This window comes from Haliotis cracherodii, unplaced genomic scaffold (genome assembly GCF_022045235.1).
Source record: "Haliotis cracherodii isolate W230 unplaced genomic scaffold, xgHalCrac1.p SCAF_12, whole genome shotgun sequence".
NCBI lineage: Eukaryota > Metazoa > Mollusca > Gastropoda > Lepetellida > Haliotidae > Haliotis > Haliotis cracherodii.
In genome coordinates, this window is record NW_027266267.1 from 11,296,201 (window position 1) to 11,310,257 (window position 14,057).

General features: G+C 43.4%; 2 protein-coding genes across 2 annotated transcripts; both read right to left on the reverse strand.

Moving 5' to 3' along the window:
* Positions 1-4,141: 4,141 nt before the first annotated feature.
* LOC139457003 (uncharacterized) lies at positions 4,142-9,822 on the reverse strand. Its single transcript, XM_071238459.1, has 4 exons — positions 9,805-9,822; positions 9,466-9,632; positions 8,252-8,397; positions 4,142-4,705 (listed from the first exon to the last, which is right to left on the reverse strand). Exons 1-4 carry the CDS (start codon positions 9,820-9,822, stop codon positions 4,320-4,322), a joined length of 717 nt encoding a protein of 238 aa, XP_071094560.1. The 3' UTR covers positions 4,142-4,319.
* Positions 9,823-11,855: 2,033 nt separating this feature from the next.
* LOC139457004 (octapeptide-repeat protein T2-like) lies at positions 11,856-12,497 on the reverse strand. Its single transcript, XM_071238460.1, has one exon. It carries the CDS (start codon positions 12,495-12,497, stop codon positions 11,856-11,858), a length of 642 nt encoding a protein of 213 aa, XP_071094561.1.
* Positions 12,498-14,057: the final 1,560 nt, after the last annotated feature.

Here is a 14,057-nt window from a genome sequence, read left to right on the forward strand (position 1 = left end):
GGCGAACCGGGATTCGAACCCACAATCATAGGTTTCTGGCGTTCCCAAGGGGCGCAACTCGGCACAGCGAATCGCGGCGCCTTAGACGACTGGGCCACCCGTGCCCCCTTTTGGCAGTGCATCGTCTTGTTTAACAATGATTGTAACTGTGTTACATTGTTTCTGCTGAAATTCTTCAGACGCTCATTGTATTGTGTTTTGAAAATGATTAGTCGTCAGGAATGAAGTTCTATGTAATGTAAGCAGTCGTCTGGAAGTTACTATATTTAGATGCTGGTGTGGTGTGTAAACTTCCGGCACGGTATACAGCGGATGGTAAAGTGTGTTGGAGAAACATATGGAATGTTCCAGTACAGCTAGTCTGGTGAGAGCACTGTGTAGAAATTTCCAGTAGCTTGTTAGGCTGTATATAAAGTGGGACAAGGGCGTGTTTACACATCTCTCACACTTTTAATCACTTCAAGACGAACTTTAGTGTGTGCATCACTCATCACCTCAGAATCCCTGCCTTGTCCCGTCTCGGAAGCTTGGAAAAAGTGAATATATGTTATTATCAGTGACTTTTGCTATCACCACGGTAATTGCGTATTTGATACTGACCACAGCCATCATATTATGTAGTGCCATTGAATATTGGACTGCCACTCTATTGTGTACTGCCTCTGTAATTGATGTGCAGTATTTTCTATTCATTTGTAAACCCGGTGAATTTTTGTAATACATTTGTGGATTATGTACTATTTGTTGGTTGTTTGTTTTTTCACCCTAAGTTCTTTGATGTATAGATTTCTGTGTTAACATATTGTTTCAATTTGTAATCGACGCGTAATACTATAGAAAAAAAAGAAAATTACAATTTACATTTAATCACATTATAAATTACCTTCACGCGATCACGATGGAAAGTAAAACTCCATATTTTGCCATCAGTACCGGTGTTAGACTAATGTGTATACATAATCCCCTCATTGTTAATATCTTTTTAATAAAACAACTACCAAGATGTGAAAGTGTTTTAACCTAAAAAATGTAATGTTTCTCAGGATATTGTTTCGTTTGATCATACTGTTTCCAGTTTACGAAAACAATATATTGAAATATATTCTGATATTTCAGAACATTGTGCTTTTCTAATGGGAGAACTCTGTACATTTTAACAAGATTAAAGTTGAGGTGAGGTGAGATGGAATTTAACGTCACGTACAAGATAACTGCACTTACAAAGCAACATGCATGCACCAGTGTGTGTTTCGCGGCTTGTGCTAGTCCGAACTAAAGCCGATTTAATAGGGCTAGCCCACAGAGATACCATGCTGCATGTTAACATGAATACCCCACTCAGACACAGTATACTGACTCCAAGCCGACCACTCCTTGTTTAGCCCCTTAAAGCGGAGCGCTAGGCAGGGTAACTGTTCTTGGAGCGGCATCTAGATGAGATACGCATAAGGAACATAAGGAAGATAATTTAAAGATGTCAACTGCTTTATTATGAGGAACACGTTTCGGAGTATATACTGACTCCTTCAAACTTAACAAGGGAAGGATAATTGAAGCTGATAGGTTACAAGCAACCGATAATGGAAGCCAACACTTTACAGTAATTAGTGCTTTCATGAAGGGCAACTGGAAGCCAGGACTTAAATTATTACAAGCTATCTGTCGGCCTCCCTAGTTAAGTTTCCACCTTTTGTTATCGTATTACGTTTGTTGTTCTTACGTGTACATATATGTGCTCTCTGCCTCATAGAATCCATTTACCTGATAAAGGAGTAAATATATTATCCGAAATGGTGTGTTCATCAAAATATAGAAGGTGGCATCCATAAATTCTCTTTCTTACCAGTAGAATATTTTAACAGAGACCAAGCCTTCGACCTTCCCGTCGGCAGACGCTCTACCATTACGGAAGAAGGCCTTTGTTGAATTTACAATCCCGATTGATTAATTTCATTGGTCACAATGCTCTAGAATGTTATTATTATATGATAACCTTGATGCCAGTAGCATTTAGAAGTAATTATGTATCTCTATTGATTGAGTTTTCCTTATTCTACTCACGTTTACGAAATTCTCACAGGACATGTGCAAATGTTTACCAGTGAGGACAGAGTGAAAATGTCAAAAGGAGTGAAACATCTGTTCCAGTTGTTCAGGTACATCATTCTCAGTTGCATGTATCATGCGTAGAAGATTAATGTAGTACTTGTCAGCCTTTTTATATTGTGTGCTGAATGTTCATGTTATTGTAATTAACGTTGTGAGATGCAAATGAGTTCATTATTTCAAAATATGTGGGGGAGTAAAATCTTGTTTGCGCATTCAAGTTCACATAAATTATCATATTTTTGCTTTATTTGGAATTATGTATTTAGCACAGTCAGTGCGATAGGATAGTAAGTATTATACGATTGAAACCGTGACATTTCATTTGTGAGCTGTTACCAATTTTCTGATAATGGACATGACCGCAGTGACATGAGTATGTACTGGTTGAAGTTCATATTTTTGAGCGTTTCATGTCGGTGTTTTTGTAGAAAACCACAGGGTAAGTGGAGTTATATTTTACAGGCACTTCGGATAAATTTATAGAGTGACATGAATGAATGAATGAATGAAAATGTCAATATATTATAGTTATCCAAAAACACTTCCCGTTCCATTCCCAAAAAAAGTCTTCAGCTCCACCCATCAGATCCAACACACATACATAGAATGTCATGAAGTGGTTGTTAACTCTGCTTTTATGTGTCCAATTTTTCAGACCGTCTCTGTAGTCTAGTGGTAGAGCGTCCGCCCGGTCCGGGGTTCGATCCCCAGCCGCGTCATACCAAAAGACGTTGGTACTTGTTGTTACCCTGTCTGGCGTTCGGCATTAAAGGGCTAAAACGAGGACTGGTCTGCTCGGAGTCAGTATACTGTGTCTGAGTGGGGTATTCATGCTAAACTGTGGCATGGTATCTCTATATAAATTGGCATCAGTCCAGACTAGTACAAGCAGCCATACACACATACACGTGCATTCACGTCGCTATGTAAGAGCAATAATCTTGGACGCGACGTTTAACCCCATTTCACTTCACCTCACCTCAAATTTTTCACAACCGGTTCAGTCTAGCCGAAAATTTTGGAAGAAGCCAAGAATTTCTAAATATCATTGAGATATTGATACAGTTTTATTTTCCAAAAACAAATACTTATGAGCTACATCTATTCACATCAGATTCCGCAAAGCAGGTACAACAATAATGATAAATAAGTAAGTAATAGAAATGCATAATAAGTGCGTCAATGGCGGAAGCTTACAATTAAAGTTGGCAATTTTTCCATACCGAACATATGTGTGGTATCAGTAGCCAATCGGAAAAGCGGAACCAAACCGTAGCTTGCTGTTAAAACTCATTCGATTAACACTTTCCAAAAATACAACACTCCAGTTATGTTTTTAGGACAGACATATGCTATTAATTGAGTCCTTAACTTTACATTGCCCATTGCATGACCACCTTAGTCTTAATCATATTAATCTATATTATTTCAACATTTATGTTTGTTTATAGAAGTCATTATCACTTAAACCTGTTTCAATGCCACATGAATATGTAACAGGATCGGTTGGTCAGCCTCGCTGACTTGGTTGATGCCTGGAATCGTATCCCGAATTGCATAAACTGATGCTCATGATGTCAGCCGCTGGATTGTCCTGTCCAGCGTCGATTAGTTACACGCCGCCATCATATAGCTGATATATTGCAGCGTGAGGCATTAAGCCACAAATACATGAAATACATCAATGTACATCAATAATGATACAGACAACACAACATTAATGAAAAGAAAGTAATCAACATTAATACATCAACATAATGTATCCATTGTAAGTGATTATAAAACACAATTGGTGAATAAATTAATGATAGGGGCTGTATAATTATTTTGGTTGCATATGAGCTATAACGTGCTTGCTTGCATCTGGACTCCAGGTGACAAGCTTACGAATTTACAACTACCTGTTTCCACTAAAAAGGAAAATGAAATCACAAGATTTCAATGAGAATGAACAGCAATCATTGACGTATTTGCTACACTTATGTTAACCGGTGTTCTGTACTGCTAGGGTATATTCTCTTGGTAAATACATGCACGAGTAAAACAAAGTAAAAACAAAACCAGCAGGTTATGGACATGTTACATATATCTTCAAAATGAGATTTAATTTGCTACTTTTGATCAATTGTAACTATTGTATAACCCTAACTATACTGCTGTGTGTATCGCCATACAGGGGTACGTTTTTTTAGCAGAGGCAGACTGTCTGTTTAGTTCAGGTACAGTCTGTCGTATATCGATCCCCCGTTCCCCATGCTGTCATGCGGATCTTCAGTATCTCTTAGTGTCACGACCGAACACTGGGTGGCACAGCTCTCTGAACTGCCGTTTATGCCGTTACTTTTACTAACGTCCTGAAAACTTACACCCGCTTCGTAATAAGCCATATTTGACTCAGAGGGAAGATTGGATTGGCGTGTTGCGGCTGGATTTACCTTTTTTCTACAACAGCAACAGCAGCAGGCGATGGTGATAATTAGGATGATGAAGACTGCCGAAGTAACTCCTGCTGCAACTATCAATAGAGTTGAAACATCCTCTGGAGGGATTTCTGTTGTCGTAGCTCCTACAGAGAGAGTAGTTGGTGCATTAGTTCCTGCAACAGAATAGTTGTCTCTTTAAAACAACCGTTTTCAGTAAATAATTTGCGTTTTTTACATGCGCAAAGACAACATTGTTTTGGACCAAATAAGTGTAAAGTGTTTCTAGCTGTACTCTTTTCAGGATGACGCGAAGTATTAGTTTTGGGCGTGTATCACTTCTCAACAATTACACGACACTCACTCGGACAATTTTATGAGTATACGTAAGTGTTGGTTGGTTTAAGTAAAGTGTCAACTGCACATGCTGCTTCGTTGATTGCAGGTGTACCCTCAATATGGTTATCACGCGAGTGTGAATGGGGATGGTAAATATCCTGTATTAGGAATTCTACCATGAATTTGGAATTTACTCGATTCTTATTGCTCAATCAGAGACTATTAAATCACAATAAACCCCCTCTGATTGAAACAGCTGGTTTGACGGCCGCATCACCGCGGAATTTAATGTTCATAAAATAGTACTTTTTTCAGTCATTGTCGGTAGGCATATTTAAATACTGATATCTACAATTACAGGTTACAAAATGCACAGATGCGGTTACTACAATATTCAAAGGATGTGTGGCAATACATTTCGTGCAGAAAAACACGACAGAAATCAACAAAGGGAATGTATTTACGTTTTGGAGACAACAGAGAGCTTTGAATTTTGGCGCTTTTCTATATACGACTGTGATGTCATATTGTTTGCTTCACAATGAGCGATATGACGTCATAGTGATGACGCGCGATGTAGAGTGAGAGACTTGTAAAGCTTGCTTTGTTTTCTTTGGGGATGCCCACCTCATATTAGCTTACCAAGGTGCCGTGCTTATATGCTTTCAATGCCTGTCATATGTTCGAGTGAAGTATAACGGTGTAAACAAACCATATTTGGTTCGGTGATTCCGTAATTCAGATCGATAACCCACTCAAAACGCTGAACTCAACCCATGCCGCTTCACTCAGTATATTTGCTAACACCAAAGAGTTTGCGTTTTATTTAGTCATGGTAGAATGGAGATAAACATACTGTGTTTTCAATGTTGAGCTAGGTTACCTGTAGATTTAACCCCGCAAAATTGAATTTGGAACCGAACGCGCAGAGTGAATATTACCAACGTCTTTAATTGTGTCATTACAACCGTCTGCATTACTGTACACATCAGACAAGTACAGTGATTTATATTTTCTGGACATTCATAAAGATCGACTGCATTTAAGGATCAGCTACTCAAACGTATATAAACAGAACAGCCAAAGAAATTACATCCATTTCTAAAAATAAAAAAATAAATTATATCAATACAAACATATTGTCAATACATAACCAGGAAAGTTTATCTATACCAAAACTCACAATAGTTTTGTGTAACCTACTCACACACATGCCTGTCGCTCGGCAGTAAGGAGCCCAAAAAGGGAATGGTCGGCTCTGAGTCATTGTACTGTGTATCCGTGTTGTGTTGATGTTAAACTGCGGTATGGAATCTCAAGTGGGCTAACACCATACAATCGGACAAATAAAAAGTCCGGACTTGTACAGACAGCCACACAAGCACACACTCTCTATCTCACACACACACACACACACACACACACACACACACACACACACACACACACACACACACACACACACACACACACACACACACACACACACACACACACACACACACACACACACACACACACACACACACACACACACGTATGGTATGTGCATGCTCGTCGCTATGAAAGTGCAATAATCTTGAAAGCGACAACGGGTCAAGCTGTTCAATACAAGAAGATCATGTTTGTGAAAGAATAGAAAGTTTCTATTTCGATGACATAATGCCGTTATATGATAAAGAGGTTAACATGCTTTTGTGCATTTAATATACACATGGAACAACATTGAGAGTATCTGTTCTCCATGGCTCCTGTCACACACCAACGAGTATTGCCTTTACTCATCGATGTTCAACAGCATTGTCTCTTTCCATACTCTGTTTGCAAATACAAAAGATGAGGAAATCTTATTTTCTTGGTATTTTATTGTATTTTTCTTATTCACGGTACACATTTAAAATAGATATGTCCAACACTTAAATGTCAATTTTTATAAATAGTATTAATATCAACTTTCAAAAAGGGAAACGACCAAGATTTTAATAATCCTGTATGTGTATATAAACACTGTTGGTATACAAAAATGAGTATGAAGGTATGGATACTAGGCGATGTATATGACACATATTGCTTTATATGTAGATGTATATGGGTAATAAAGGGAAAAAACTAACATTGTCTCTGGAATAATGTCAGTAAAGGTATGACACGATGAGATGTTCAGAATATGCTGTGATTTTAAACACTGAGTGAGTGAGTTGGGTTTAGCGCCGCTTTTAACAGTATTCATAGGGTTCTGGCGTGCCCAAGGGACGCAACTCTGGACAGCGAATCGCTGCGCCTTAGACGACTGGGCCATCAGTGCCCATTTTTTACACACTAAATAGATGTTATTATGCGTGCTATACAAATAATACAGGGGATACATATGACGTGATTGAACATGTCTACAGCCTTTGTATTGTTCACTTACATGTATTGTAAACTGACAAAATGTGGTATGTTGAGGGTTGTAATAACAAGTAAAACTTATTTGATGTCTTACTGTCTTTGATCAAGTGTTCAATATCCAAGGCCCCGCAAAGCCAGGGCATGTGGAGGACATTATCATATTAGGCGCGTCAGTGGGAGGTAATTTCCTATTTTAACTTTTACAATGTATTCATTTTTTTAGGTGAATGCTTGACTTGTGTTAGCATGTGTTTGTGAAGGGTGACACTGGTTGGGCAGACTGCGCTCACTTTTTCCCTAACCACCGGTTCGTCACTATTTGATGGTGATTCATAGATACATGCTTCTAATACTGTCGGAAACATAAAAAATAGACTCAGCTTTTGGTAGAGATTTCTTATCATTATGGAAATGCTTTTGTCGTTTTTATTTATTTTGTCGTTTTATTAAATGTCAGGCGTAAATATTGCCAGTTACATATGCTTGACGAACAGATGACGTGGCGCGGTTCATGCCAATCTAAAACGTAATTGCTGACTCTATACAAATATTAAACTACACTTATGTTCTCACCAACATGTTTTAATATGACATTGTAAAAGAATTCAAACAAATTCAAAATCGAAAGTTAGCAGCTGTTTGATTCAGCTGAGGGTAGATTGCGCTATGTCACGTGACCTCCATTGCTCGGAAAAAGCGTGCAGCTCTTTTACTTTGAAGCGGGGTATAAGGGATTTATTCCCTGCTGAGAAATTTATTCTCCTCCCAGGCAGTATTGTATCATGATCACGTGGACCAGTCAGATGTCTTCATTGACAATGTATAAAGTCAATCTGTCTACTGGCAACAAATAGCAGAGTCAAGTAACAGGACATCAATCTCCCCTTTTAATGGTATTAAGGGTTCATTAAACATGTATCATGTATGTAATAGGTAATCATGTCCACGTTCCCTTCCCTAATTATGTAAATTATCACATGAATAATACAAACTGTTCGACTGTAGCTCGTTTTCCACCCCAGGAGTAATATTCCACTGGTGATTACCACAGACAAAGAAAAGCTTCACGTCCCAGAAGTGTGTTTGAGTCACATTGATGGGTACAGTTTTGGTCAGGTTTTTGATGGTAGCGTTCCTCCTAGTCTATGTATAATTGGATGATTATAATCATGTGAAACTCCTGCATCATGCGAACCCCCTGCAAGAGCCAGAAAGGTTGGCCCGTCCATGTATGTGGGACATTCTCCCTGCACCATAACACAGTATAGGGTGAAGCACTATCACGAGGGGCACATGTGATTTAAAACATAATGAAGGACGCATAAAACCACGTATCATACCTCCATGTCAAAATGATGAGATTTGTTTGTTTGTTTGTTTGATGTTTAACACCGCACAATATTCCACCTATATGCCAGTTGCCTGTAAATAATTAAGTCTGGACCAGACAATCCAGTAATTGACATTATGAGCATCGATCCACGCAATTGGGGTCTCTTGACATGCATCAACCAAGTCCGCAAATCTGACCCCCGAATCCTGTTAGTCCAATATCCAATATTCAAGAAATATCACGGCGGGGAACACCAGAAATGGGCATTACATTTAACGCTTTAACCACTTGGCTACCCGACAGCCCCATTTCTCAGCGGAAGAATGTCATCAAGACAGAAAAAATCCTGTAAACCCTGCTTCGAATCAGTATAAGTGATTCATTCAACCGCTCATTGTATGATATTGGGATGTAACTATCCTGATAGTTTTGTATAGCAGTGTGCCCTTTCTATCCAGATTATTTGGTATCACAATGGGCCCTTGCTTTCCAGATAGATTCTTATCATACTTTGACGTCACTATCCTGATAGTTTTGTATCATAGTGTGACGGCACTATCCGGATTGTTTTGTATCATAGTGTGACCTCACTTATCAGATAGTTTCGTTTCATATTGTGACCTCACTAACCAGATAGTTTTGTATCATATTGTGACGTCAATAACCAGATCGATTTGTATCATATTGTGACCAAGATTAACAGAATTGAAAAGAAACAATGTCATAGTCTGTTTGCAGGCAGAGGAGTCCCATTCGCCTGTAGAAATGATCAAAGTGTTCTTTCGGGAGAGTTGGTGGCCCTGAATCCACAAGTTACATCGCGTATACATTTATACGCGAGAGACAACAGGTATGTATGCATACAAGAGTTACACCATGTATGTGCTGATATACTCCTCCTCACGCCCCTCCTCTTCCTCCTCTGCCTCACACCCGTCCCCTTCCTCCTCTTCCTCACATCCCTTCTCCTCCTCACACCCTCCAGCCTCCTCCTCAAACCTCTCCCCTTCCTCCTTCTCCTCACACCCCTCCTCCTCCTCCTAGTTTTGTATCATAGTGTGACCTCACTAGTCAGATAGATTTGTATTATACTGTGACGTCACTATCCTGATAGTTTTGTATCATAATGTGACCTTACTAATCAGATAGTTTTGTATTATACTGTGACGTCACTATCCTGATAGCTTTGTATCATAGTGTGACAATACTAACCAGATAGTTTTGTGTCATATTGTGACCTCATTATCCAGATAGTTTTGTATCATTGTGTGACGTCAATAACCAGATAGATTTGTATCATATTGTGACCAAGATTAACAGAATTGAAAAGAAACAACGTCATAGTCCGTTTGCAGGCAGGGGAATCCCGATCACCTGTAGAAATTATCAAAGTGTTCTTTCCACCTCCTCCTAACACCCCTCCCCTTCCTCCTTCTCCTCACACCTCTCCATTTCCTCACGCCCCATCCTCATCCTCATCCTAACACCCCTACCCTTCCTCCTCCTCACAGCTTTCCACCTCTTCCTTAAACCCCTCCCCTTCCTCCTCCTCATAACACCCCTCCCCTTCCTCCTCCTCCTCACACCCCTCCTCTTCCTCACACCCCTCCTCCTCCTCACACCCCTCCTCCTCCTAACACCCTTCCCCTTCCTCCTTCTCCTCACACCTCTCCATTTCCTCACGCCCCATCCTCCTCAAAAACCTCCTCCTCACTCTCCTCCTCCTCCTCACTCCCCTCCTCCTCCTAACGCCCCTCCTCTTCCTCCTCCTCTCATACCCCTCCTCCTCATCCTAACACCCCTCCTCCTCCTCCACACTCCCCTTCTCTTCCTCCTCCTCCTAACACCCCTCCTCCTCATAACACCCCTCCTCCTCATAACACCCCCTCCACTTCCTCCTCCTCACAAATCTCCTCCTCCTCACACCCCTCCTCCTTCTCACACCTTTCCTCCTCCTCACACCCCTCCTCCTCCTCCTAACACCCCTCCACACGCCCCTTCCTCCTCCTCCTCACACCTGTAGAAATTATCAAAGTGTTCTTTCCACCTCCTCCTAACACCCCTCCCCTTCCTCCTTCTCCTCACACCTCTCCATTTCCTCACGCCCCATCCTCATCCTCATCCTAACACCCCTACCCTTCCTCCTCCTCACAGCTTTCCACCTCTTCCTTAAACCCCTCCACTTCCTCCTCCTCCTAACACCCCTCCCCTTCCTCCTCCTCACACCCCTCCTCCTTCTCACACCTTTCCTCCTCCTCACACCCCTCTTCCTCCTCCTCCTAACACACCTCTCCTCCTCACGCCCCTTCCTTCTCCTCTTCACACCCATCCTCCTCCTCCTCCTCCTCCTTTTCCTCACACCCCTCCCCTTCCTCCTCACACTTTTCCTCCTCCTCCTCCTAACACCCCTCCCCTTCCTCCTCCTCCTCACACCCCTCCTCCTCCTAACACCCCTCCCCTTCCTCACATCCCTTCTCCTCCTCACACCTTTCCTCCTCCTCACACCCCTCCCCTTCCTCCTCATCCTATCACCCCTCCTCCTCATCCTCACACCCCTCCTCTTCCTCCTCCTCCTATCACCCCTCCTCCTCCTCCTCACACCCCTCCTCCTCCTCCTCTCACTCCCCTCCTCTTCCTCCTCCTAACACCCCTCCTCCGCCTCACACCCCTCCTCCTCCTCACACTGCTCCTAACACCCCTCCCCTTCCTCCTCATCCTAACACCCCTCCTCCTCCTAACATCCCTCCTCCTCCTAACACCCCTCCACTTCCTCCTCCACCTAACACCCCTCCCCTTCCTCCTCCTCACACCCCTCTTCCTCCTCCTCCTAACACCCCTCCTCCTCCTCACGCCCCTTCCTTCTCCTCTTCACACCCATCCTACTCCTCCTCCTCCTCCTTTTCCTCACACCCCTCCCCTTCCTCCTCACACTTTTCCTCCTCCTCCTCCTAACACCCCTCCCCTTCCTCACATCCCTTCTCCTCCTCACACATTTCCTCCTCCTCACACCCCTCACCTTTCTCCTCCTCCTATTACCCCTCCTCCTCATCCTCACACCCCTCCCTTCTCCTCCTATCACCCCTCCTCCTCCTCCTCACACACCTCCTCCTCCTCCTCACTCCCCTCCTCTTCCTCCTCCTAACACCCTCCTCCGCCTCACACCCCTCCTCCTCCTCACACTGCTCCTAACACCCCTCCCCCTCCTCCTCCTAAAAAACCTCCTCCTCCTCCTAACACCCCTCCTCCTCCTCACGCCCCTTCCTTCACCTCTTCACACCCATCCTCCTCCTCCTCCTCCTCCTTTTCCTCACACCCCTCCCCTTCCTCCTCACACTTTTCCTCCTCCTCCTCCTAACACCCCTCCCCTTCCTCCTCCTCCTCACACCCCTCCTCCTCCTAACACCCCTCCCCTTCCTCACATCCCTTCTCCTCAAACCCCTCCCCTTCCTCCTCCTCCTCACTACACTCCTTCTTCTCCTCCTCACAACCCTCCTTCTTCTCCTCCTCACAACCCTCCTCCTCTTCCTCCTCCTAACACCTATCCTGCTCCTCCTCACTCCCCTCCTTTTCCTCTTCACTTCCCTCCCCTTCCTCCTCCTCCTCACAGACCTCCTCCTCCTCACGCCCCTACTCCTCCTCATGCGCCTCCTCTTTCTCCTCCTCCTCACTCCCCTCTTCCTCCTCATGCGACTCCTCTTTCTCCTCCTCCTTACCCACTCCTTCTCCTCCTCACACCCCTCCTCATCCTCCTCACTCCCCTCCTCCTCCTCATGTGCCTCCTCTTTCTCCTCCTCCTCACACCCCTCCTCCTCCTCCTCACTCCCCTCCTCTTCCTCCTCCTCCTCACACCCTTCCTTCTCCTCCCCATTCTCTTCAACAGATACAACGCCGCCGCCGTGTGTCATCACCTCACCTTTGACCCTACGTCACCCTTTTACTATGTCAATTGCTTTGCCAGCAGGGGCTTGCAAAAATTGCTTTGTGAAATCATGTATGGAGTACATGCATCGCCCTGAGGTTCTTGATACACCACCACATCGCATTGTGTGGCTGTACATGAAAAACAGGATCGAAAATGCACCAATCAGAAGACAGTACCTGAGTTGTGCTTTCTCTCCCATTGAAAATACATTTTACTATGGAAAAGAAACACAAGGCTCCAGTTGGCTCGAGTTGGCTCAGACCAGGCACCGAAACGGACCAATCAGCGTGCAGAGTTATGGGCCAATCCAAACATTTGGCGCCAAATCGGTGTTGGGCATTTCGATCCACACTCCTGTCATATAAAAAAAAGAGCGAAGCCACTAACACCGGCGCAGTCCCAGCACTGAATGAGATCAACCATGTTGTCTCGATAGAGCTGTCTGAAGTGCCAGACTAACCGTCACAGTTACCTGTACTGCCCTGAGGTCATCGCAGCTATGTCTGTACGAAGACGAAGGAAAGCAGTCAAGATCGGCTTGTGGAACTTGGCCTTGCGCCCAAAAGTTTACAATTACTTCAAAATACCCGATGACGTAATTTGTGGAATCCTGTTGCAAGATCAATCGGCGAAACAATGTCATGTGACGTCACCCTAACAACAAGGTTGATGGGTCGTCGAGTTTGCATAAGCTTCTCTCGGTGATCTATCATCTCCACACGCAGTCGGCACATTCCTAGATGAGGGCGGAGGGGATGTCACTACATTCTTTGACAACATGGGAAACTGGGATCTGAGACTCGTTTCGGTTGAGGTACCTTATTCATCACCAGCATTGCCGTCGCCTGAATGACAATGGACCATGTGCAAAGGCTGCCTACCTGTGTACACTCATGTCACTGTAGCATATGATGGGACATTCCAGTGTGTGTACTGCCATACAAAACTGAAGGACACTTACGTGCGGCGTTTAACCCACACCAGCAAGTGTCCAGTCAGAAGAGAGATGGAAACCAATCTGTGTCCCCCAACTCTCCCGAAAGAACACTGGAACATTGGAAAACAAAAATCAAACCCCCAAAGAACCCATTCTCCTCCTAACCGCGCTCCTCCTCCTCCGCCTCACACCCCTCCTCTTCCTCTTCCTCCTCCACCCCTCCTCTTCCTCTTTCCGGAACCGGAAGTGCCACCATATTGGATGCACACGCCCTTCCGGAACCGGAAGTGTCGCCATCTTGGATGCGCACGCATTACCCAGCATGTCCCTCTTCGCGCATACACAGAACCCACTTCCGGGCAGTCAATTTTATTTTTCACCATTCCTTTCAAAAAGTGTCCATAAGACACAGTTAATGGATATCAAAGATTGCATAGATACATAAACAAAATTAACGTCCCAACGCTGAATTTTGGTAACGTAGTGATGTACGTTTTAACATTACATAACGTTACAATGAAATGTTCTCTGGAAACAGCATTGCAACATTCTGATAGGACGTGACATCAAGGTGGTGAATATGTTCCACAGCAACTTTATTTGCAC